Raw genomic sequence first — 27748 nt, 5'->3', positions numbered from 1 at the left:
ATGTAGATTGAATGGCCTCAAAGAGCTAGGTTCACTTTATGCATAAAATGGCCCTGTAGATATACCAATTGATTGACTAACACTTTACGTTCCATTTTAAACATCAAGATAAAGTAGAGACTTAGTGCTTTCATTTCCTATTAAAAATTTTCTTCTTAAAGCCAAGGTCTTGGAAAACAGGCTTCATGGAATTGCAATGTTCTTGAATTTTAAGGAAAACAAGTATATTTGAGTACTTTCACAGAAGAGAAATAATATGAGCGCACCCTCTGATCTAAAAAATAAAACATGTTTTGTAATCCTCAGAAATAGTTCTATCATTTAATAATTGCATATTTTAGATCAGAGGTTGCGCTCTATATTAAATATCGAAAAAATAGCTTTAAAGATTAACTGTCTTTGTAGAATTTTTCAGGATATGAGGAAAATGACACATTTCATGATGTCATAATGCAATGACTAGCCAGAAAATTACGTCATTTTTGATAGATGCATAGTCACCAAAGGTCTAAATGATATTTAATGCATTGTTATCTAAAACCAAGCAGTTTCAGTTTTTCTGAAATTCACAGGGCCAAAAAAGGCCCTAAGTGAACCTTGTTCTTTGAATTTAGAATTATAATGGTACACTGTATATTTAGGTGAAGCAAGATTTATGGTTATCACTGTCAGATGATCAGTTGCTCTCTGTCAGCAGTACCTTCATTTGCAAAGCTGCTGATTTTGACAATGATTTCTATAAGCATTGAGACCCCCCCCCCCCCCCCCCCAAAAAAAAAAGGGAAAAAAGGGCATTCTAAATTAAATCAAAATGAAAAATCCCGACACTTTTAATACTTTTGCTTCTTGTACATCTTATTAACAGAACTTACAGTTTTTCAAACGTTTTTACCATCGTTTCCCCATAGATCACATTTATGTCCGGAAATATCCGGAAAAAACTTAATGATTAATATTAGACAAGGACTGTTCCATTAAGAGGACTTTGTTAAACAGGAGTGCCTCAGTGAACGTTTATTTTATAGGAAAATGTTTATATCAGAGAATTTTTTGTTGATTTATGAAGGATAAATATGATGATAATAAGGATGCCAATATCTACAACAAACACCATGCACCAACAAGGAGGAGGAACCTGTTATACCCTGCACTTCTTCATGCGCTTTCCACTTCCGGATCCTTTTGCATCGGCCACGCGTGTTGAGAAGAAGCGACTGGCTCACCTCTGTTCAGAGAACCTTAAGTTTTCTTTGATTAAGTCGGCCAGGATTTACAGATATGGTAATTGATTAGTTTTTTTTTCAATCTACCTTTAAAATCATTTATTTTTTCATCTTCTGCAGTTGAGTACTGTAAAGGACATCACAATGCTTTGGGGAAAAGGGGGGGGGGGTGTTAAAGAGATGATTATGTTATCGTTAGTACCTTTTTCCTTCACAGACTAAGTGATACACTGAAATATTTATAATGACATGATGAAGTTATTGTAAAAAGTTCACAAAGTTGTAGACAGGTAGACTACAATTTAAAACAAAATTACACTTTTACTAGAGTAAAAATAGTAACTCATTTTTTACAGTCCCACTTTAAAGACTCCAAAGCCCCACAGGAGGAAGCTCCCATTCACAGAATCCGTATCACATTGACCAGCAGGAATGTCAAAAGTTTGGAGAAGGGTAAGATAAATTAGATTTTGTAGGATATTGCAATAGGACTTGTTGACAGTACATAGATCGTATATTTATTCCACCGCTCAAATGAGAGGTGCCCTTCTTGCATTGTTTAACAATGTGTTAGCAATGTAGCAAGGTGAAAGATGGCTGGGGCTCTCGATTGTGTGTATGGGAGTCCTATTCCCAATACAAAACTTCCCTAATTTTAATGGACATGGCCCCTGTATTAAAAAATGGTGAGAAATTCTTCGGGCAGATAACTCAAATCTAATTGTGTCAGTCTACAAAATTATGAGAACAAAATATTGCACGACAAAATGCATGGTAATAAGATACATTTTTGCAGACCTAGCATTTTTTTCCCCAAACTAAGCTCTAAAGTTCCTACTAAAATTCAGATGTTTATTCATAGGTTTCTTCTGAATATTGGTGCAGTGAATTTTACAAACCTTTGTGCAGATTACAGGTGACTCTCAATCTCTCGAGGTTCAAGGGGCCGTAAGAAAAGTTCGAGAGATCGGGGAGTTCGAGAGATAGAAAGTGAATAAAATTCGGATTTTTTTTAGTTCTGATCATCATTGTTTTACTAATATACATACCGGAAGTATATGTTGATAATGACATTGCACGTTTTCATTCGTATTTTACAGGTAATTCACTTGTTTTCAACAACAATGATCGTATTTTGAATAAATAAAATGATTTTTTTGAGTTTCAATATCAGTCTATGCGAAAGTCACCGGACCGTCGGTTTTTACCGGTAAAATTTGGTTCGGGTCGGTAAAAAAAATTCAGGATACAGGACCAAATGTCCGATGAAAAAATAAGGCCTAAAATTCTGAATTTACATGTTCATATGGTCTTATTTTCCACACATATCCTTTATTCGATCCATTTAGCAGTAATGCATGATTAATTTTAATCTATATCAAACCTGTCATGATCGGTTATTTCTAATTCGAATTTCCTCTGTCATGGATTATAGATCTATGGATAGCTCATAGGTAGATTCGGTTGGGTAAATTTTTTTCATTATTAAACAAGAGTAACTATTATGAGTTACTTCAGGAAATAAATAAATATATTTTAAAGTACATTTTAAGTTTAAGAAAAAAATCTTTGACACTGTATATTTCGTTTGTATGTGTCAAATAACCAGAAAAAGAGAAAATTGTATGCATTTGTCATATGTACTACCTTTTAAAAAGGAAACAATAATAAATGCGTTCATTTCAATAAAATCATTTTTTTTAATAATCATTTAAGGTTCAATATAACAGTGAGAATACAACCCCCCCCCCCCTCTTTTCAATCTCTGTATCATAATGATGTATGAATTTAAAGAAAAAGGTCGGTCTGGTAAGTAAATGCTTGGTCTGGTAAAATATATATTTTTACCAGACTGTATGTCCTGTAAAAATTTTAAACTTTCGCATAGACTGCAATATCTAATTATTCTAATTTCATGACTACAGACCTGCCTTCCCTTCCGCTTTTGGCGTAATTCTTCCGCTTTTTACCAAGAAATTACGCTGTTACGCCATGAAATTTAGTTTTACGCTTTTAAATATTTTTTCCTAGACAACTTAATGAATGGCTAACTTGGGAGTTAAAGTAAAGGCTTTCCTAAATAAAAACGAGAAGAAGATAATGAATACTAATTAATAGAGGGTTTTGGTTTTTTACTAAATGCTTATTTACGATACAAACAGCATACGTAATATACTTTGTAGTTATGCCTTTTAAACGGGTGGCATGCCAAAAATAAGAAAACAAAAAACTTTTTAATGATATGTGCAATAAGTAAAGTCAGGTTAATTTTCAACTCCGTTTATTCTTACATGGCTTAGAACAACATAGAGACAAGTAAATGTACGGAAAACAAAAACGAAATAGCGCAATAATGTAGAATTTGTATTATCATGCAAATAAAAATTTGAATTATGTGATTTTCTATAAATTTTCCAAAAGTCCATTAGGCATGTAAGTCAAATAAGTTTGATATAACTGCATTTAGGATACCAGTCATACAGTGCATGGACTTTTTGTCAATAAATGATTTCAAAACGGAACATTCATTCTTGCTTTGTTCAATGATGTACAATTACCAGTTTATCTAGATAATATAGTATCATTGCAAAACATCAAACTAGGGAAACATAAAGGATTACAGCTTTACCTCTGAAATTCCGCCAAAGTGAGTATTGAAATTACACCCTCGCAATGAAAAGGGTAGGCAGGTCTGTGACTATATGAAACCTGAATAGCAATTGTCGCTTTGGCTATTCCTCAGCTTGATTGGGTCCTTCACTAGATTGCTCGTAATCAGTATTCGATTCTTGAGATAAAATTTCTTGTGCAAACTTTGCCAAACTAGGATTGTGTAGACTCTAATAATATTAAAGTTCATATTAAATCTATGGAAAATTATTGACACATCCCTAAATTATTTTCAAAAAATTATCTCGTCCAGTCAAAATAAGTTGTGAAGCGATTTGTTTATAATTTACCAATTAATTATATCAACACTTGGACGACTAACAGGTGTAGTATCATCTATGTAAACACCCAATTAACATGTCCATCCCAGTCCCAGGCGTTCACTGTTATCCAGGTAAGTCCAAGCTGCATTAATTTTACGCTTGATTGGCGTGTATACATGCGCAATCAAAACTTCGAGAGATAGAGTAAAAAACAATGAAATGTGTGTAAAGGGACCCAGGTCTAGGTTCGAGAGAAAGAGAACTTAGAGAGATCAGGGACTCAAGAGATCAGGAGTAAATTTGCTTAGTTATATAGAGAAAAAAAAGGGACCGGAGGTTCACTTCGAGAGATCGAGAACTTTGAGAGATTGGAGTTCGAGCCATTGAGAGTCACCTGTATATCAGGGTTCGACACTAACGTTAGTCCATTAGTCTCAGACTAATACATTTTCATTCGGACTAATAAAATCTGTGACTAATTAGTCCAAGCGGACCAATAAAAAATTCTGGAAAACAATATGAATAATTTACCAATGTCCGGTTCTCGACAACTTTTACTCCGCATTTATTTTTAGATTTCTAGCTTTTTACGGGTAGTTACACAATTCCGAGTCAATTCAGCGCTTTATTTTTCGATTGATCGATATGAAGTAAAAGGTTTTAGCGATCATGATTTAGTATCACACTTTAAAGAAAGATGTTGGACGTTTTGAATGTAATGTAAAGACAAAAAAAGAATCAAGATCGGTAATACGATTGTACTTGCTGATTGTGAGATTTGAATGAATCTGTGGAATAATATATTTCACGTAAATGCTTTGTTTATTTCAAAAAAAGTTAAAACGTATATTAATTGTCATGTTAAATTAATGTCTAAAAACCTTTTTTTTGACGGACTCATAAAATCGTGTGCGGACTAGTAAAAGTAAAGAAGCACTAGTCCGGCCGGACTAAAGCCTTAAAAAGGTAGTGTCGAACCCTGTATTTGCAATTCTGATGTTGGGTGGGAAAAGTATCATTAAAAATATTGTAATCACCTAAGGATCATTATGGAATCTTTCTTTTCTGTATCTACCATACAATTCTCTTATAATACTGTATATGCAGTTTAAGAATTTGTGAAAAGTTTGTAGTGCTATATTCATTACACGCTCCTTAGATCCACCTTTGGGACTTCTGTCTCTGACAGATTTCCAGCAACTTTACTGGTTGTTTATCGAAGGTGCTTGAGTCATAGGCGTGTGACATTAATATACCTCAGTTTTACTACAATTTTCAAACACCTAGGATACACATTTCCTAATGCATGGTTTGAAAAATCAAGTAAACTGGGACACCTGAATTGTCATAGAATATGTTTATGTGATATAGAAGAATATTGAAAAAAAAAATTGAAATTAAGATAAACTTTGGTATCTCGAACACTGATATCTCAAATACCATGGATATATGGAAGTGAAGTGCAAGTCCCAACCACTTATTCCTTAAGTAAATTCACCTTTGATATAAGGGTGAAACATTTACTGAATTTTGTAAATGTTTAAACGATCAGTAGTAAACGAAACGTTACCGTTTAAACGGGAGAATATTTTGTGTTGAATTTTTATGGTTACTTACTCATGAAACACTAACTTAATACTGTATTCTTTTACTATAATGTAAGTATGAGTTGTTATAACTATTTATTTGTTGGTTTTTATGACGAAAAAATATGAAGCGCATAAAACTCATTCACTTTCTACGCCGTCACCCAATATTGCATTACTATTTTGTTTGGCTACATACTGGGCATAAAATTGTCAAATTAAACTTGCAAAGATGGATCTTTTAATCCTGAATTAAGTATACTGCGATCTGCTGACTGTACTGAAACACTTTGCAAAGACTGGTGGTGAAAACGTATTATATTAATTTAATCAAAGTAAATAAAGTTTTATACTTGGGAAAATCAAATCATAACACATCGTTAGTATTTGCTACTCGAAAATCGGAATTAAATATATCATAGACTGTATCGGGTTTTAGATAGTTTTTGTTTAATAACATGTTTCCAGTATCAATTAAAACAGAAAACAATTGCTTTCTTTTGGTAAATATGAATTAAAAAAACTTGTTTGTATTTATCTTTCCTTCTGATAGACATTGATAATGACCTTCGTGTAAACGTTTACTCAATCTGTAAACGTTTAGAGCATTTAATCGAAACGTCGCCGTTTACACGTGTAATCGTTTCGCCCTTACTTCGATATCTGGAATACTTGGATATCTTGAAGTTTTTTCTTCATCCCATTGAGTTCGACATAATGAAGGTTGGCTGTAATTAAAGTCAAGCCTAAAATATTGTTTTGTTTGTAGTGTGTGCTGATTTGATCAAGGGAGCTAAAGAAAAAGCCCTGAAGGTGAAGGGACCTGTGCGTATGCCCACAAAGGTTCTGCGAATCACCACCAGGAAAACTCCTTGCGGAGAGGGTTCCAAGACTTGGGATAGGTACCAGATGCGTATCCACAAGCGTCTCATCGATCTGCACAGTCCATCTGAGATTGTCAAGCAAATTGTATCCTTTTCAATGCAAACATATTTCTGAATTTTTTGTTAGCTAAGAATGTTAGTTTGTAAGAATTTTAAATAATGTAGTCTGTGGAAAAAAACACAAAAAAAAAAACAAGTCCCAGACTAGTAGAACTATTTCAAATTATTCATTTGTATGCTGATGCTGTCTTCAGTGACTTGCATATAAAGAAGCAAATTTGTCTGTATCCAGTTTTCATTACACCCCCCCCCCCTTTCTCCCAAGAGGAATAAAGTTTAATTTCATTTGCTGTCTTCATTTTCACAAAATGCATACATTTTCACCCTCCCAGGAAAAAGATTTCATCATTAGATGTGTTTGGTTTGCAGTCGCATGATTACTGAATAATTAAGAGTTATTCCCCTTTTACTGCTCTATTTTTCCTTAATAACTGTAGACATCCATCAGTATTGAACCTGGAGTTGAGGTCGAAGTCACAATTGCTGACGCTTAATTGTGTATGACCAAGAAAAAACAATAAAAACAGAATAACCATTTTTAGTTGTATTTTAGTTTTGTGAGTACTTTGTATTCTAAAGTAAGACTTGTTTCAGTGTACTTTCCTCAGTTGACAAGTTAAATTAATTGTTTACATAAATAGACACAGAAAGCAGAATCCAGCTTCCTTATTATACAGAAGGAAATTAGGTTTTCCGCAAAATCAAAAATAAAACAAAAGTGTGTCTTTCTGGAGGGTGGGGGAACCTTTGTTGTAAAAATCCCTTTTACTCCGTTGTACATGTAACGAAAATATTCTGTTTTAATTATCAAGTGGTTTACTTTTCATTATCAATTTTATCTGAGAAAAGAATTAAACCGATTGTTAGCAGAGTCAACATTCTATGCGAGATCCGGTATCCCCTGTTTTAAGAGTTAAAAGGAGTGAACAATGCGTGTGAACTTTCCAACTGTGTTGGATTGTGTGACACCATTGTAACACAGAAGTAATATTTACCGGGCAAGTGTGAATTGTCACAATTTACATTTTTGCGTCTGACCTTTTAATTGAAATGACTTAATCTGCTTCATAATCTGTTTTGTCAACCTGTCCGCAGGCGGTGTTGACATTTGGTTATGGGATAATAGCAATTTGTTATTTTTGTTGTCTTTGTAATTAAGAGGGGTTTTCATACCGCTGTTGTGTTTCCGAAAATGGACCTAAATTAATTTACAACACGAGGAAGTTCGACCAAATTTGGGATGATCAGATCATGTCCATGCAGGAATGATTTTCAGTATTGGGGACTTGTAATGAAGAGAGCACGAAGTGAAATGGGTCAGCAAAATTTTTATTTCGGTCTGGATGCCTTTGTCATGATAATGGGAGTCGGGAATGGACAATACACGTGGTTTCATTCTCACGAAAGAACCGTTACAGAATTCCCCACTGACATTCCCGCGGGTCATCCAAGATTATCGTTTCTTTACCCATTGCCTCTGAACACAAACATTGTGTGAACGCATGGGGGATGTCCATGTCTTCATAATAAAAACGAAGCTAATTGAGTATTTGTGTTAAGCCAGCAGGAAAACGGGTTTCGTCTACCATTTTTATTTTTTTCCCACATTGGGGATAATCTTGTGTGTCCCATTAAACCCCAAAATCTACAGCCAATTTTCTCCAAAGAGCAAAAGGTCTCGGGTGACATGCTTTAATCTAAAGTAGGTTCTAATGAAAAGGTAAATTATCATAATCACCTTTAAAATTGACTATCGTTCTACTGGTGAATGACTTCTACAAACACGGGTTAAAAATTATAAGATGATGAATATGATAGTTTTCGTCGAAGGACCAAGGCATAAAAGCGAACATGAAATCGGATCCCATAATCTTAGTGCGTTTGACGCTGGATTATGGCCTCAAAACAGAAATAAATTGAAGGCAATTTCAATTAAATAAAACGACATTAGGTTTTGGTGTATGAATTATAAATACGATTGATTGATAAATGGAAGTGATACAGAAGAAGGTCCTTAGTATGGTCTCTTTTTAGTCGTCTTCCGGTCTTAACAAATGTCAGGAGAAAATGGGATAAATATTCTTAAAAAACAAAAACGAACTTTAATGTTGGTTTTATTCAGATGCGATGTATAGACATAAAAGATATTGAATGGCGCAAATATGGAAAATTTGGTTGCTGCTGAGAATAATGTATAAGTAAACATCTTTAAATAAAACTATTGGATGAACCACTGGCCCGTTTTTATTTTGTTTGTGCTAATTGATGCACTTTTAATGAAGGCGGAGAACTCACGTATAAAAGTCACGAGACCATGAAAACTCCGGAAGTGACTGCTAAATCGGACATTTGCGATGCAACCAATTTCAAACATGTAAATAGTATCAAAAAATCACTGGTCTGGCAAAATTATTTTCAGTTTTTCTTGGAGTTTTTAAATTCTCTTTGATATTAAAAATTAGATAACGATATATAATTGGAGACATTTGAAATTTTTAATGACGTGATTTATTAATAAGATTGATAAAATCCCTTTGAAATAAGTATATATAACTCTTTTTTGTCTTCCTATTTGTAAATATTGCCAAGTCTTTGGTCAGTGGAAATATGACTAACGTGAGAATAAAAATAATTGGCACAGTAATCATTTGAAGTATTAGTAATTAGTAATCAGCTGTGACTTTCTGATTTTAGTTCGTCCATGTATACTATGAAAAAGGAAAAATGCTTATTTTATACAAAAGCCTACACGGCTTTAAACCTGAAGTAATACGACTATAGGAGTTGATCCCTATTAATTTTCTTTGTGTGTTGTTTAGTGAATTCTCCTTGCGGGGGATAGGGATAAGGATGTGAGATTTCTATGATTCAGACAGGGAATCTAGGACTAGGACACGTGCTAAATCACGCGCGAACTACCGGACCTGCATGTTGTTATGCACTATTATTAACTTATTTCCCCTGTCTTCTGGCCATGTCTGGTGGTAGTAATTTACAACACTGAATTACATCTATCTGTAAGTACGCCACATATACGAGTATAAACTGGATCACGTTAGGCTCCATTTCCAAATGCATGTGTAATTCAGATGTTTTTTATTTATACATGAAGAATGATCTTTTTATGCGATTGTCTTCAACCTTTTTTTGAAGTATTTTCCCAACATTTTATCTTTATCAACTTTAATATCTTTTTACAATTCGTTTTCATTCAACTGCATATTATACAGGCGCGGATCCAGGAATTTTTCCCGGGGGGGGGGGGGGCACCCCAGTCAAAAAAAAAAATTCTACCCAGAATTCAATACTAATAGTGGGAAGGGTTGAGGGTACTGTGAAAAATCACACTGAAATAATCCTCCGGAGAAAAAATTATGGAAATCCACATGCAAGTATTTAGTTGATGCTTGATTTTTATTTTATTCATTTATCGTTCAAAACAAATAAATATTGTTTTAGTTTCTTGAATGTACGTATTTCCATCAAATGTACTTTTGATTTTTTTTTTCAGATTGTTTAGCATTTCTTTTTCTTCATAAAACATACACGCAACTAAAAAAAAAATCTTATAGTATATACCAGGTAGTTGCAAATCAATCTATCGTTGAAAGTTGATTTCATGCAATATTTTGTCATCGCTGTTTATATCGGTAAGATAGGTAAAGAATTTAATAAGAGACATCGATCAATCAAAAAGAGGAGGTCGTATTGACAGGCACCAGGTGATCAAAGGGTTTAGACATAAAAATGTCGGCTCCTAACAAACAGCTAGGGCAGCTCTAAGCATGGCTACAACAGCTGTTCTCGTGCAGATTATTTTTTCTTCCCTAAGAAACCGAGAATGTAAAAATATCTTTAAGGAAATGAAATACTCCCAGAAGTGAAAATACATGTATAATCAAAAGTTTTATTTTTCTTTTCCTTTTTTTTTTTTGGTTGTCATTGCATGTAACGGGAAGTAATTATGGCGAAATCCCCAAACTCCCTTCATGGAAATGGTTTTCTGGAGGATATTTTTTTCATTATAAATACTGTGTTAATTATCTGCATGAGAAAAAGGAACATTATTTAAAAAAAATAAAAGAAGAGTAGTCTGAAGTTTAATACTTACTTTAAGGTAAATGCTGAAGTAATACTTTATTTTGTAATAATTTATTAAATGTAAGAGTAAACGTGAAAATAAGGTAATTATAGATTTCATTGATATAATTATAAAAATACATACATGTACATACATATATATATATATATATATTATATATATATATATATATATATATATATATATATATATATATATATATATATATATATATATATATATATATATATATATATATATAAAGAGAGATCGAGATCTTGGAAGACTAATTAAATATGACATTCAGTTGAATTATTTTGAATCTTCACGCATTTGAATTAAAAAAACTTAGAAACGTGTCCAGTAATGAACTAATTACTGCTTGACCAGAGGCTATGTATCAATTATGTCGTTAACAAGATAAGCGACACGTAAATTTATGTCTGACATCTAAGAATATACTTGTAAACACAGAAAACATTTCTAAGACAGAAGCTTACATAATAAAAATTATATGCAAGGGAAGAAATACTCTCTCTGAATGTTGTCAGCTTACAAAAATACTAGTCTAAATTTACACCTGTGTAATTTCTTGTATCTATAGATGCATAAACATGTAAATAAGGCGTGTATATTTTAACGTTCGGCGACGGAAATTTCCATATAAGGAACTATGTCTGGATACGGAATTTTACGAATCTTTGTTGTTGTAAACACAATGACAATATGCCGCTGCTAAATCAATATTTTATGCCGATTTTAGACATGATTGGAAATAGATACTGAAGGATATATATTTTTACCAGTTGCACATGTTGCAAAAGGTAAAATGCAATAGCCTAGGTAAGTGTACCTGAAAGGGGGCGTTTCCAGACAGGTAAGGTACTAATTTTAGACATCATTGCATTTGCTCGCATGACGGCGCACAAGTGGACTATAGTAATGTGAAACACAAAACCCAGATGACCTGTTTCGCAAATCCGATTGTTATTTAGGAAACGAAAGTCAAAGGAGACAGTTGTGTGTGTAGTCCTGGGTTGTTATATGAAAGTACTGTTTAATAATTGAATCAGGATTACCATAAGGACTATAACTGATCATCTGGCGAGGTTGTGACTATACAGGTAAGACAAGAATACACCCTATTTCTGATAAAGAGCGGCCTATTACACCTCTACAAGGTAAATGATTCATGCCATAAAGGTTTTGCTCTTTGTAGGGCACGTTTCTCTCGTGGATTTCCCACAGAGTTACAAATACACAGTTATTCCCTCAAGAACCGTTCTATGTTGTATGTATTACTTGTTTCTAATCACAGTTGAACTTGGGAAGATTTAAGATAACTCCATCAAAGTTCAAATCTCACCGAGGAGCTGCAATTGAAGAGCCGTGTGGCTAGAAAGAAACATATGTGGGTACTGATATTAAGTTTAATTTTTTTTCTTCCAGTAGCCTGGTGTGAACTGTCACAGCTAGCTCCAGTTTAGAAAAAAAGTTGGAATTCTAGAATGAGAAATAGGATTGAACTTTGAAAAGTGTGAACAGAGTGACGATTTGGTCGATACTTAGCAATCCTTCCTCACGTTGTGTTTAGACGTTTTGTGTTGGTGTCCAGATAATGAACTTCTGGTGGTCGTAGGACAGAGCAGAGCCAATGTCTGTGGACATTTTACCCCCAAAGTTTTCACAAATTCATACGGCGTTCAGCTACCCCCATCTACAGCAGATGAAGGAGGCACGGCCCCCATCCCCCTTTGTGGTTCACGGGAGGATTCAGGTTGACGATGCCAACACCAAAGTCAACATCAATAACTTCGATCCCAACTACATTGTGTACGACCCGACATCTGATACTACCTACATCAGAGGCCGTCTGCTGGGCAAGGTGAGTCGATCTTCTGAATATATTGATTGAGAGACAGTGTGTTTACATTTAATGAGAACTGTACACTTAGCAATTGATCAATTTATTCGACAAAATATACATAGTATGTTGAAGAGAGAGAGGGAGGGGGCATTAAACAGCTTCAGAACTCGGTTTATTTTAAATTTGGAAGTCGTCGTGCAAATAAGTCATAATTTTCATATTTAATAAAATTTATTCACTAAATACAAAAGAATTGATAGATAACCTTCTGAAACATATGGCTGCCAAGATGGACCATGCTAAAATAGAAATTAACATGCTTAATTATGCATCCAAAAAAGATTGAGAAATCACTTGACTATCAGTTGATGTTAAATTGTTTTTTTTAAATTATGTAAAACCCATTGATTTTAAATGAGAACAAAAGGCACAGAACTGCCATGTTAATGCTCTAGAAATAGGGTTCTGCAAGGTTGTATAATATCTTGTTCAAGACAAAGATTACGCCTTATCAGGCTTATAGGAGTAAGTTGTGCCGAACTTTCGCCCTCTGTGAGAACAGACACTTCACGGTTTTTGCTATCTTAGTGATCAGAATGCCATACACCGACATGCATATTTGTTAAATTACTTTCCTACTCAAAAAAAAAAAAGACGACAATAAAAAAGAAAAAAAAAGACCGTTTTTGTATTAAATTTTGATAACTTGAAATTTGTGTACTCGAGCAAACTTTATGTGAATGGAAGAAATGATATATTTTTTCATCTACAGTTTATCAATAACACTAGACTTTTTTTGACAAATATTGATAAAACGCTGCACACTGCAGACAAAGTTTTATTTAAATTCATTTTTCACTTCTCAGGGTGCCCTTATAGTGTTTGTTTTAAACCGGATATGAGGCTTAAAAAGTTTTTGAAAAATTTGCTCTGCCCTGTTGATAAGGATCTTGCAGACTATGATTGATTTTGACACAAGGTCTAGAGCAAAATTTGTTTTTTCACCATTGTCAGCAAAGAGTTTACATGAACCCAGGGCACGCTAATATGATTATAACTGTATTTAAAAGTAATGAAAAATACTTGGAACAGGCCAAGAATTCAATAAAATTGGCCAGTGGTAGGATAATATTAAAAGTCTTCAAAGGATAAAGAAGCCAAAGAATATATCCAGTGGAACAAAGGAGAAGGCTGAAAATTCTTTCAAACAAAGAAGAAAATATGCAAAAGTAAAGAAGTAATAAGTAAATTCCATTGTTAAGACGACTTAAATGCTATATTGAGCAGTTGTATTGTCCACCCTTCACCCCAGGCAAGGATCAACTTCATAAGAAGTGATCGGGTCATTTCATTACACGCGATTTTTCTTTGTTTAGTGGCACCTCCAAAATTAATTATTTATCTGTGGGTTCAGGTTAAGGAGTATATTTGTTCTTTTGTGACATAAGATTCGATATATATCCATACCAAATCTGAAGATTTTGCCACCCTGCTTGTTTTTGTCCACGTAAGAAATCATTAGGCCATCATCGTGGCCTGAAGACACCTTACAAAAACTGACGATGTCCGTAAGATATATAGAACCCTTGGGTGATACTTACAAAATACATCTAACTAAAAAGCTATTAGCAAATATACTCAGAAGATTTATTTGACAATTTATTTAATTCGCTGTATAAGATTTGTTGAGTTCATTCGGAAGTCGCGAATCTCTTTGATACTGCCATTACACAGGAGTCTTCCAAGTCTGTTAAACAGTCACTTAAGAAAACCCTTACAGCCGTGCCATAAAACACAAACTTTACCCCCTCTCTCTCATATCCTTGGTCCGCAAAGTGTTTCAAGCTATTTAGCCCGCTGATGAGAAATTATTTTTACAAAATTATCTGATGACGTTGCTCAGTTTCATAAGAAACTTAAAAGGAAATATTAGCTGTTCTGGGTTATTGATTAAACATTTATGGAAAGTACATGAAAGAAAGTTTGTCCATCCGTATAAAAACCAAGTTATTAACTAAAAAGTTTACACCCATTAAAGCGAAATGAAACAACAAGTATACATCTCGGGTTATGAATTTGATATTAATGCTACTTATATGACACGCAAGTATAGGAAACGTTGAGTCAGAGAAACCTTTATTGAGTCGGTGGTTGACACCAAAACCTAAATCACGTCATTAGACTCCTCATTCATAAAGTCATCAAAGAGGCATAAAAACTACTTATAATTGGCCAATCTCCACTTCCGAGTTTTTTTTTTTTTTTATTTTCGGGGTTGGTGTCATCAAGAAGCCTATGTCAGTCAATTTAATGCAATATAAAAGGAAAGTAAAAGCTCACTGGTGAAAAACTGCAATTGAAATGTCAAAAAACCCGAACTGAAGAGAAATTGTCACAAGACGGGTCGCTTACGACATTGATGTTATATTGTGTTCAAGACCTTCAGACATACTGGGTTTTTTAAACAACGAATATCGTGTTTTATGTCTTTCAGAGGCAGGGGTCGTGAGAATGTTTTTTAATATAATTCTAAATGAATCTCAGCTGTTCATAATTTATTTCACTTACGAAATCAAAGGAAGGTTCCTCAAGGACACTCAGGAGAAACAGAGCTAGCCGTGCAGAGTAACTTAAGTTCATAAAATTTTCAGAATATTTTATTAAACTAAACTTTTCGTACATTTAGTTTACAAGTATCGTATTTCTTGAAACCCATCAAGGAAACAAATACGAAGTAATTTATTATGGAAAGTAAATAATTCGTACCATGTTTGTAATATTCACAGACAAGACAACCGTGAACAAGAGGTTCATTCATGAAACGACAATATATCCACTCCTTGTAATTACTGAGTCGTAACCTGTAGGCTTTTTGCATAAAAAAGAACATAAATGGCCATCTTTAACATCAAAGATCTATTTATTTAAAAAAAATATTATAGATAAATGCAGTTTACTATATGGTGTCTCTTTGAATCATATTTTAGTATATTTTCTATTAGATCCTTGAATTTTGACGAAGTGGATTTTAACACCCACGGAAAGGACCCCGTGAGATTAAATCTCGGTGGTAGACGGTTTTGTTTGAAATTTGAGTCACACATTCTTGGCATAGCTTCATAATGGACCACAGTTAATATATACAAAGATCTACATGTATAATATAGACATTAATCCAAAGTATAAGTCCGTACCTGGTCATGGGAAACTGATCATTTCGATTGAGAAGAAAAGTACACGTGTTTAAAAAATAAACCTCTTAAGTCTTAACCATTTGAAACTTTTATTTACATTTGAAGCTTGTTTATCAAGAGAAATCGAAACCTTTTCATATGCCCTTTTAATGCATTTGCGTGCTGTTGCTTTCTGCTTCATTTGTTTGATGTATCAACTTTTTGCTGAAAGGTGCGAATTTCATCAGTACTAAAAATAGCATTGAACTGCTCGATACCTGTGGAGAAAGCCTTGACTAAAATGTCACCTAAAAATTCCTGCATAAATAATTGACAAATACAGTATTTTATCTATCTTTGACCCACCTTGTTCTCTGTGAATAAAAAAAAATTATCAGAGTCAGAGTTTGCACAGAGATCTATGTGTACCTGTATTAAAGTAAGCAACTTTTAAGATGCTATCACGAAATGGGCTTTCCACGTACGCTGCCACTGCCTTATCTAGTCTTATATATCAAATATATAGTGTATGTCTGATCTGAGAGTTCTCTTAAAATATTTTTGTTTATGATTCGTTTGATAACCCTCGCCAAATTTCACCATATTTTACTAGTCACACGCTTGAATCAGCATGTACGCATGCAGTTCAGGGGAAGCAAATTTGCCGATCTAAGCAGAGGACTTATCAAATAATTATAATTACAGGTCCATGAGTTTTAATTATAGTGCTGACAAAATCAGCTGATTCCTTACAGTGCTCTCTTAATCAGCAGTGTGTTACTTCAATGCATTGCTGTGGGTTATCCCAGGGGTTTGTTTATTGCTAATGGGTGGCCCATCCGACTTTTGTACCCCTATTATATTTTAGAATATCATTAGAGAACGTCACGCGAACATAATCAAGTGGAAAAACAAAGAGAAACGAAGAACAGAAACATTTTACATGGCCATTAAGTTTATTAGGTTTAAAATACTCCATACCCGAGGAGATTGGTTTCCGATACAGGGCATTCCATGCATCTGAGGTATTTTTCACCATTTCTGGTGATTAAGCAACAAAGTTATCCCCTTCCCCGGAAAACAATAGCGTTCGTCTGAGCGTTCAGTGCGATCTATAGGACGATATAAGTAAAAATCGTCGGTGTGTATCGCGATTCCGATTGTATCCAATTCCCCTCACTTAATCATCTTACCTACGATTGCACACTGAGCCGTCGATCACGCAGCTTAGACAGCAATACGCGTTCTTTGTCTTTGTGTTAGACTGTATATGATATAGGTATTTTATACAGAATGCAAAACTGTGTTCATTTGAGTAGGGACACCTGCAATTTATGACGACGACTGACTCGCCATTGTATGGGAGGAATGGCATGATCAATGTTACATCTGTTGTATATGATTGATTCTGTTTAGAGCTGAGATTTGTAGGGGTTTGAACGATCAATAAAAATTGTCTGAAATTATTTGACAAAAAAAGAAATCTTCCTGTCGTTGACTATGCAAAACGAAAGAATGTCATAAATTAAGTGAAAGGTATTTCGATAATTATTTTATCACCTGTTTAAAAATACACTGACTATATAGTTTTAATTTATCACTTACATTTTCATAAAGCCATAAAAGAACGTGAGAGATATCTCAAAAATATTTCATTTATCTAAAATCTTATCTTTCATGTCTTTTCTTAATCTTTTTTGCGTGAGAGAGAGAGAGAGAGAGAGAGAGAGAGAGAGAGAGATTCCGGCAAGTTTCTTTTATCCTAAATTCAAGTATATTTTCTTTTCATCTCTACAGGGTGGTTTTGCAAGATGCTACGAACTTCTGGATTTAAATACAAATAAAGTGTATGCTGGAAAGATAATATCAAAGCAGCGACTCACAAAACCACATCAGAAACAAAAGGTATGGGCTTATCATATAGACCAGAATGTTAGAAAATAAAAAGTAACAGAGAAAGGGAATTCATTTAAGATACCCATGCATATACACAAAAGAACGATAAATGTAGTTTTGCTAATAATAATAACTATAAATTAATCAGTTTTTCAGTTGTTATTTGATATGTAGTTGAGCGTAGTTACAGCAAAGAGCAAGAGGTCAAGTGTTAAAGAAAAACTAAACAAAAGTATTTTGAAAAATTATACAGGCAGATTCAGATGAAATAATGATACCAAAAAAAAAATCTGATGGAAGCTTTCAGTAGGCATAATTAGTTACATTGGCTAGTTCCTTCACTTAAGTGACGCGTATGATTGGCAGCGTTTTCTACGTAGTTCAATTGACTTATCCGAAGACCAACGTTTCATTTTCTCCATCTGCCGTCCTAATCAGTATAGTTCATTTCCTGGAGGATTTTACGAGAGAGTTAGACATAAGATACGTAAGAACTTAATCAGAGAGATCTCGAGAAGTGGGATAGAGAAAGACAGCTGTCCGAGCTGCACTACTTTTGATAAGATTTCGTTAAAAAGAAAAAAAAATGCTTCCTCTGCAAAACCAAATGTTCCAGATTTTCTTCGGAAAAATGATTCTGTAATTTACAAACGAATTGACATTTTTTAGTAAAAGGTTTTATGTTCTATCCTCCTGTAACGAGCCCATTTTGTAATTGGATAAAAAGGAATAAAATGCAAGCTTTATTAAAAATGTCAAAGGGATTACATTTTTGAGCATGTTTTATGCAACGTAAAATGAGAAGAGAAATGTCTGGGATGAATGCGTGTTTGGGGTCTTCAGAGAATCCCAAGCCTTGGTGTAGTAACGAATTTAATCAAATAAACTGAATGAAACAGAAAGGGTCCTTGAGAACGTCGCGAAATGTAGGACGAGGATTTCATTGAAATCCGAAAATCAACTTGAATGAAATGGGCAAATAAAGGTCGACTCTTTTGAAAATATTGATTGAAAGTTTTAGAATGAGTCACCCTCTTTAGCCCGGAAGTCCAACCCACCCCTAAGTGATTAGGTTCGTATTGTGTTGTGTACCCCTATTCTTATTTTATCCGTCTGCTGTTGGGAAGAATCTTTTCTTTTTATACTCATGCTGTATGATATTTGTACAGTAGAAATCCATTATCAATCTTCCTTGGAGCTCGAGGTGGCCGTTATAAAGCAAACAGCAGGGTGTCGACCACCTCGGGTCACCCCGATAATTCATCAGTTTAAAAGTAACAGACGACAAGTTGATTTCTAGGCTACCTGGTCGATGTCAACAAAGAAATGACAGACGTAAACACTCTAGAGAGAAAAGTTAGAAGGGATTTTTATTTTGCTTTAAAGAAAATAAGTAAAGCCATCGCATTTCACAGACAGCTTAGTAAAGCAACATAACACTTGAACGAAATGACTTTAATGGAAAATCATTATGAAGCAAATGGATTTTCCAGTCATGAGTGAGCAAAGAATTGTCAAAAAGCACAGTTATTCTATATTTTATGCTACATGCTATTTTCAATTCCGGATTCGTTGTTTTGTCTGCCATGTATATGGCATCAAAAGTAAATGTTAGATCCTAATATGAATAATTGATAACTTTCGGATGTATTGCAGTTTCTCACTTTCCTTTGATGCTACTCAATTGCAGACCTACTGGAATGCAGACCAATTATCCTGAAGACTTTTGTTCTATTTGCGAACATAACATTTGACCAATTTTTAAATTAAAAAGAAATTATATATATAGGATTAGTATAACAATCTAGAGAACAAAAGATAGGTATGTGAAAGCTTTCACTTGTGTAATCTTATAATCTTTATAATAGTATTATTTCACCGCCCATTTGGTCTCTGAAATGGAATTATTTCCCTACGTATTGATGACTAGCTAGAATGAAGTTCAAAATGCATATGAAAACAAAGCCTAGTATTTGGAATGTCTGAGTAGGCCTGCGCGGTCTTTTATGGACATTGTTCCCGCATGTTCTACATAAGAATATTATTTGGTCTGGTGTAAGGCATCCATTATTATTCAATAATAACCACATAAAACTGTAATAACGATTTATATATGCAATGAACATTGTAACAATAATGCCATTACCATAAAAAAATAGTCCCATTTCTTTAACGTTATATACAAAGACTTTGTAAAGAAAAACACTCTGGAATTATGGCAAATTAATTCCCGACTGTAACCCTTGTTTATTAGCAAGTTAAAGTTGTCTTTTATGGACAAATGTGTTCATTTACTTAAAAAGTCCCATGTATTGGCTATTAGTACGGAGAATTGGAGAAAGGAAAGAGAATTTGATTGCCTCCTATTTCAAATAATACCTGTGTATTGGCTTCCTCTCTTAACGTATTCTCTCAAATTTCTTTATTGTGGTCGTATCGTTTTTTGATCTTTGTACTTAGCATGTTGGTAGTAATGGCGGCGTATTGCCCCGGATGTCATTCGATACAAATTAGAGTACTCCGAAAATCACTCTATGAGACTTTGACATAATTTTTTTATGGGAAAAACTATGAAGACTTGATTTACACGTCAGTCTTTTTTTCTCTTGTATTAAACTACAGTATTATGTCGTCTGCAATGGAGTATTACAATGGGGTAGCGAAAAAGACAAATAAATGCCTACCTCCCCGAAGAATCGTCATTATTTACAATAGCTAAAAAATCTTTGTAGGCAATAGTGATTTTGACAAACGAAGAACAAGATATATGATTCTGTTTTATAAAAAAAAAATACTTGATGGATCAAAATATAATTACAGAAAATTAATATATGTTTTCAAGAACAATTTGTTCTTTGTACAATTACATTGCCCATCAAACGCAGTGAATTCATAAAATCTCGCATACTTGAGTAATACATATGTATTATGATTGTGTATTATTTTCTGTGACAATGTAAAACAAATTCAGCTTGTAATTGAAGAGGTCGCAAAAAATCCAAATTTACTTTTTTTTTATCATTTGTGACATTATATTTAAAGAAAGCCTCCAACCTTTGCTTTTGCAGATTGCCAGAGAAGTAGATTTGCAGCGGGATCTCTCACACGAGCATGTAGTGGGCTTTCATAGTTACTTTGAAGATGAAGACAACGTGTACATTGTTCTTGAAAACTGCAGCAGAAAGGTTAGACTGCAATCTCCATAGTCCTTGCCAATCCTTGCATTCAGACATTGATTCTTTCTCCGTCATAACGGACATCTAATAACATACCCTTGTAGCTTTAAGCTCATTTGGCAATTCTATTTTGTTTAATTAGGGAAGGGCATTTTGATAAAACCTAATATTTCATCCATAAAATACAAGTCTGGGTCCAAGTAATGAGTAATAATTTAACAAGGATGAAATAGAGAGAAGACACAGCGCCGTTTATCTCTATACCTGACAAAGACGTTCTTTATTATTTATAATTATATGCCCTTCATTTCAGTCAAGACCTTCAAAATATATATCACTCTCTATTTCTAAGCCCCCGGTTGTATAAGCCCATATAAAGATCATATCTTCATTGTAATAATAGGTAAACGACGCATTAAGATTTCCGAGTTATAAAAGTTTTGTGTGTTTTATAAGGAGACATATCAAGTTTAGAGAGAATGTTTTGAATAAGACCTTAAAGAAAAGATGGGTGTATAAAAGGACTGAAAAGGCCCAAGTTTTGATCAGTTAAGGAATACATGTGGCTAGCCGTCTTCTGTAATCTCTAAAAATTCAATTCAATCAATGTTCTGAGAAACAATGATCAGACAACAATTCAATATGGCCGTGTGTTTTTGTTCTTTTTTTATAGAGCCATAAGATAAAGTTTAAATATCATCCAAATAAAATGCCAGCATTGTCATCGTTTTTGTTGCATTCTATATGCGGTAGAACACTTATGACCAATGATTGGAGATTACATAGCTTGTTGAAACAAATACTCAACACTGTATTGCTGATATCAGTGCATAGTTTAGATATTGAATATTTTAAAATGAGGTTAACCAATAGGTTATATAGATACTGAACACATTAAAAATTCAAATTCCGGTTTTTGGGGTTTTTATTTCGATCCTTCTTTGCAAGACATTAAAGACTTTACAACACATCAATGGCATTTTGAAATCTGCATCAATCTGCAATCTGCATTAATCTTAAAGTCACTAAGCTTCATTATTGCTTCAAAGTTTATTTGTACTGTATAGCATTCTTAACGGTGCATTGTATTTCATTAATATTTTAGAGAGATTTTTTGTTGACAAAGAAACTAGACAGAAATAACAATAATCTTAAAGTCACTAAGCTTCATTATTGCTTCAAAGTTTATTTGTACTGTATAGCATTCTTAACGGTGCATTGTATTTCAGTCTTTAGTTCACATGTTGAAACAGAGGAAAACTCTGACAGAACCGGAAGTGCGATACTACCTCCGTCAGTTGGTGGAAGGCGTCAAATATGTCCACAACAACAATATAATTCATCGTGATCTCAAACTGGGCAACATGCTCCTGAACGAAAAAATGCAACTCAAAATCGCAGACTTTGGTCTAGCCACAAAAATGACCTACGAAGGCGAAAAGAAGATGTAGGTTAATTTGCAAATAGTTTTGATGCCTGTCTGATAACATATCAATTTCCTGTGTGTAGATACTGATAACTAATAGTATATACGTGTTTCATTCAAATGTATAAACAAATATCATCATTTTTTTCAGGACCGTATGTGGAACTCCAAATTACATAGCACCAGAAGTTCTGCAAAAAAGAGGTCATAGCTACGAAGCAGACGTTTGGGCAATTGGATGTGTAACGTAAGAATACACTGTGCATAATAACTTTTTATGAAAAAAATTCATATGGCTTTTTGTTAAAAATTACTGTGCATTATAACGAATTTCAATTATCTTTTCAGTTATGCCTTGTTGGTTGGACGGCCCCCATTTGAAACCTCAACTCTCAAGGAGACATATGTCAGAATTGCAAACAATAACTATGTTCTTCCACAAACCATGTCACTGCCTGCGCAGAACTTTATTCGACAGTGCCTGAATCATGAACCCGAACTCAGACCGAGTTTGAACGAACTATATAACCATGAATTCTTCAGCTCAGGTTTTCTGCCGAAGTCCCTTCCCTCTTCGTGCTGTACCAACGTGCCAAAATTCCCCGTGTACACCAAGTTCAACAGGTTGTTATGCTAATTTAAAAATTCATGAACATTCATCAATATCAATGTACATTTTATTGCAAGGAGAGGCTTTAATATTAAACATTAAGCTTTTTTTATATTGAACATCATTGACTGCGAGCATGACATTAAAATATTACAAGTAGGTGAAATTTAAATGACTCTCCTTGCATGCAATTGATGTTTTTTTTTCTTCCTCTGACTTAAAAAATTAATGGTGGGCAATTGATCAAGAACGTTAATGAGATAAATGTTTTTGCACAGACAGAGTGCAAAAAATACCATGTAGAAAAAAAAGAAATAATTAAAGCATTTAAAAGTATGCAGACAATTTTAACAAGCGCTGATACTGCATTTATTTGAAAGCATGTTTACACACATGCTAAAATCCGATTAGGAAGATCTGAAATAGATAAGTGAAATATATCCACAAGTTGTCCTTAAGCCACAGAAAATTTTCCCAGGACCATCATTTCTTTTATTTCAATATAATGAAAGCTGAGCAAAAATCTCTTGTCAACCGTATGACTTTCAACTGTCAGTTATTCAGCGCGATAAATAAGGAAAAGTATCCCGTATCACTGTAGCCCTGACTCAATGGTTCTACCCGAGTGATTTTTGTCGTAGATTATGGCAATGATATCCTTAGAAAGTTTCATACATAAAAAGTTTTTTGACAGTCTATTGTTTCTTTTTTTCACGAGACCTACATCTTAAATCAAATGTAAAGTTAACAAGTTCACGGCAAATTAAACTCTCATTGTTCCACAAAGTACATGAATGAGAATGTCAATATTTACCTGGTAAAGATAAAACCATCATTTGGTCGTCATTGATGAACCTTGAACATAAAAATATCTGATAATTTCTGGAGCTGCAATTGTACCATCGCAGATGTTGTCTGATCGTAAAACAGCTTTAGCAAACTCCTTATTTTTATAGGCGAGCGGTATTATCTTGTATTCTTCCTTCGCAAAGCAAACTTGACCGTTTTGGTGACCCGACAATAAATACACATCTGTTTAAAGTACAGACTTCTCAATTTCATGCGATTTTTAAAAACTGGCAAATTATTTAATAGAATATTCTTGAACATTTAGGTGATCTTTTTCTGATAAACAAAACAAGTCGTTAAATCACTAACTTACACTTATTACTTAAATAATTAAAGATTCATTGGCTACTTAATTTATAGACCCAAGTCGTATGCCGTACCAGACAAGCCTGATGCAGTAGAACGTATGACGTCACCCATCAGGAACATCGAAATCCAGACAGACACCAGACCAGAACGACAGGCAAATGAGGTCAGATCACCGCATCCATCAGACGTCAATACGTCAAAAATGTTTCGATCTTATCGAATTCTCATTTATTTTCAATGGATATTTTTTTTTATCCCTTTGCATATGACATTTTTAAATTCTTTTTAACAGTTGGCAGAACGTATCTCCTCACCCCCACCTTTCCCTTCGGTTAAATCACCAATCACTGTCTCTCCCCCAACTTCCTTCCCGACCGTCAAGTCCCTGGTCAGGGAAAATGTCAGCGAGAGGAACAGCCGTTCAGAGTCACCTCCAAGCAGAGGTGAGTAAATATAAACATTGCGAAATTATTGAGTTTGACGAGTTTTGTTAAATCTTTCTTATTCATTAATCCGTTTTTTAACTAGAATCTTCACCCAAACCACGTTCAGCAGTGACGTTACTTGATGTTCTACACACATGCTTAGAACACATGCCCAAAGGTAATTTAGAATTACATGTATAACACCCCCATGCTCTTTCCATTGATTACAATTAACTTTTAATTCTATAAAATCTTTAAATGATAGTCTGCAATAAGAGTGAATTTTCTTATTTAGATGTCAGAGAAAACCCACTATCCATATCTGACTCGAACATTGTCTGGGTGACAAAATGGGTAGATTATTCCAACAAATACGGCTTCGGTTTCCAACTCTCCAATGACGTCATTGGCGTTCTATTTAACGACACTTCAAGAATCGTGATGTCACCGGATGGGAGGTAATTATAACTTATGTCCACTATTTGTGTATCAGGCGACTATGGCTACCGCATTTAGAATGTCTATTTCCTGGTGTCAATGTTTGTTTATTAACTCTTTCATAATACTATTATATGATAGATACCCTTTGTTGTTCTAATAATAGATTCCTGTGGTTTGATGTACTGGGGCCTGTTAAACGACCCATGTGAATTCTTCTTAAATTCTATCTAATCCATCATTCAAATGATATCGTCAGAATGTTATTCTAAATATTTATCATTTAGATTTTGGGCGGAAATTTAAACCTAATATCTTCCGGCAATTCAATAATATAAAGAGAGAAAAAGGGAAATATTTCAAAATGAAATAATTTAAAGTTGATAAAATAATAATGAAATAATAGTTGTATTAAGGAAATTTTTCTGCAAATAAAAAAAAGATGGGAAAATGTTATTTGACACCATAGTATCTATGATGTATTGCCAGGTGCACGTGTTTAGTTTGGTCAATTATATTCGGATTTGAAGAATTTAGTGAATGACACACAACAATGCTTTACAAAAGGAAGTAAAAAATTGATTGTTCAAATAATTTTTTCACAATTGACAATTTTTTAAAATGTTTTGTAGGGCCGTGCAGTATTTTGACGTCACCAATAAGTCGTCATCATACACCGTAGAGTGTGTCCCAGAGGAGCTAGAGAAGAAGACTACCCTCCTGCTTTACTTCGCCCGCTATATGGACGAACATCTCATCCAGGTCAGTATACCCACAATTTACAGTAAAGTAAAAAAAAAAATTGTGATGTTGGGATTATTTTTTGGGTGATGCATAGTGGTTGTGTCAGCTTGACCTTATTTATTTATTTATGGTCCTTGCAGGGAGGTCAAGTGGAATTGTCCAAGGACTCTGACGATTCTTGGTATGGAAATGTCTACTTGAAAAAGTGGTTCAGAACATCGAAAGCAATTGTTCTTTACCTCAGCGATGGAACTCTTCAGGTATGATATTTTTATATCCCTGTCACGTGACATAGAAATTGATTACTAGTATTGTTTGTTCACTCTTGTACGACACACATTATCCCAAATTCCATTGCAAGTTCTTTTATACAACATACATGTATGATTTTGTAGGTAAACTTCTTTGATGACCATACCAAGATCATAATGAGTTACATGAAGAATGACTACTATGTGACCTATATCGATGAAGAAAGAACAGCGAACACGTACTGCATGATGCAAATAATCCAAGATGGCTGCCGCAGGGATATTGTTCAGCGTATGAACTTCGCTAAAAAGATGCTCAAAAACTTAGTTGATATCGAGGGAGCTGATATTTAAATTTGTGTCTGATATCAGATGACTTTTTGATAACAAAATATCACGTCCCATTTGTCTTTCAAAGGAAATATAATGTTATTATCAAACCTTTTGAAGCGGATTTATAAGAAAGGTATCATGAGTCATGCGGTATATACATGTAGGCATATGTCCATCATTAGAGAACAGTCTCTAAGTGCCTTAGTTGTGCATACTATAGTATTTATGAGAATATACTTCAGATCTCGGATAGTTTACCGATTTCCATAATAAATTGGTGCATAATAATAATCAGCTAATAATTAATTAGCGTTTAGTGATAGTAGGTCTAACCTTAGAGATGTATAGCTTTGATTGAGAGATTATTGCTGCAATATATATCAAAGGACTAATGTCTCTCAACTATCGCCCGTCCTCCCCTGGAAACTTGCAAGGTGCTATGACTACACAGGGGGATCTTGTATGGGCCGTGAATAATTGAATTGGTCCCGTATATATTTGTAATAAAAATGTTAGAGAAAAAACATTCCTGCCAAACATTGAATTCGTGTATAAACTAGTCTCGCCTTGTTTTTTGTCCTAATATATATGGATGATATTCGGACCGAAAACATTTGCATTTGCATTTAATTGAAACATTTTTGAGCGTTGGACGCCAAAACTGACTAGATACTTGATACCTGATAACATGTGATAATAAAATTGTGGACCAATATGTTGATCTCATGTTAAAGAATAACATTGAAAATAATGTGCACATGTAGATAATGCCATTCTTTTTCATTGTACGAACACCTGTGATGATTTTTTTTGTTGTATATTGTTGATTTTTTTTTAATTTCTCGCTTAAATGAACATTTGGTATATGTTCTGGGTGTCTTAAGCAATGGTTTTTAAATTGCTTCTAAAGAATAAAGCAGTTCGAGGTTTTTGTTTCGAAATGGTATGAATGAACCTCAGATTTCGGATATGGATTTGCTCTTGTGTTGCAATAATTTGAAGCAAAAATGTTTATCTGCTTCTCTTTAACCACAAAAGCGAATTGTAGGTATATGATGTGTGACAAAATATGAAATTACGGCTTTTTACAATCGGGATCTCAGTGGGATATTGTAATCATGTTGATTAGTGTATGTAATAACTGTTACATAAAGGTTGGATTTTTTGTTTCGTCTTTCGAAATGTTCATTTCTTCAGACACGAAGAAATGTCCATTTTTTTCTATCGCTGAAAATATAATCAGGCAACTGTAATAATTTATGCAATATTTTTTTTTTCATGCAATACGATTTTTGTTGGACCCACATTACACCATGAAAATATGTATAAATATACTGTACGTATGCATGCCGAGGAGGCTACTTGTGAACTGCATTTATTTGTAAGATAGTGTGTGCTGGTTGACTGAATGTGCAAACTCCGTGTGATTTTTGGATTTAAAAAGTTTTTTTTTTGCCCTTTTCAATAAATGTCTTGCAATAACA

At 34.0% G+C, this 27748-nt stretch overlaps 2 protein-coding genes and 1 non-coding gene across 3 annotated transcripts; all 3 read left to right on the top strand.

Moving 5' to 3' along the window:
- Positions 1–1128: 1128 nt before the first annotated feature.
- LOC133190511 (small ribosomal subunit protein uS10) lies at positions 1129–7223 on the top strand. Its single transcript, XM_061326170.1, has 4 exons — positions 1129–1281; positions 1580–1676; positions 6512–6711; positions 7124–7223. The coding sequence occupies exons 1-4, from the start codon at positions 1279–1281 to the stop codon at positions 7178–7180; spliced, it is 357 nt and encodes a 118-aa protein (XP_061182154.1). The 5' UTR covers positions 1129–1278; the 3' UTR covers positions 7181–7223.
- LOC133191011 (small nucleolar RNA SNORA53) lies at positions 5302–5494 on the top strand. Its single transcript, XR_009721650.1, has one exon. It is a non-coding gene; the product is annotated as a small nucleolar RNA SNORA53 (small nucleolar RNA).
- Positions 7224–11776: 4553 nt separating the features above from the next.
- On the top strand, positions 11777–27748 carry LOC133190495 (serine/threonine-protein kinase PLK1-like). The gene is made up of 14 exons (XM_061326149.1): positions 11777–11891; positions 12217–12652; positions 17605–17712; positions 20772–20888; positions 22109–22326; positions 22457–22552; positions 22654–22929; positions 24125–24236; positions 24366–24516; positions 24602–24676; positions 24794–24956; positions 25569–25698; positions 25821–25940; positions 26076–27748. The coding sequence occupies exons 2-14, from the start codon at positions 12422–12424 to the stop codon at positions 26283–26285; spliced, it is 2007 nt and encodes a 668-aa protein (XP_061182133.1). The 5' UTR covers positions 11777–11891; positions 12217–12421; the 3' UTR covers positions 26286–27748.

Source organism: Saccostrea echinata, unplaced genomic scaffold (assembly GCF_033153115.1).
Source record: "Saccostrea echinata isolate AGI-Se365-2 ecotype Australia unplaced genomic scaffold, CSIRO_AGI_Sech_v1 ptg000022l, whole genome shotgun sequence".
NCBI classification, from domain to species: Eukaryota; Metazoa; Mollusca; class Bivalvia; order Ostreida; family Ostreidae; genus Saccostrea; species Saccostrea echinata.
The sequence above is the reverse complement of the archived record's forward strand: the minus strand, read 5'-3'. Positions and strand labels throughout refer to the sequence as shown.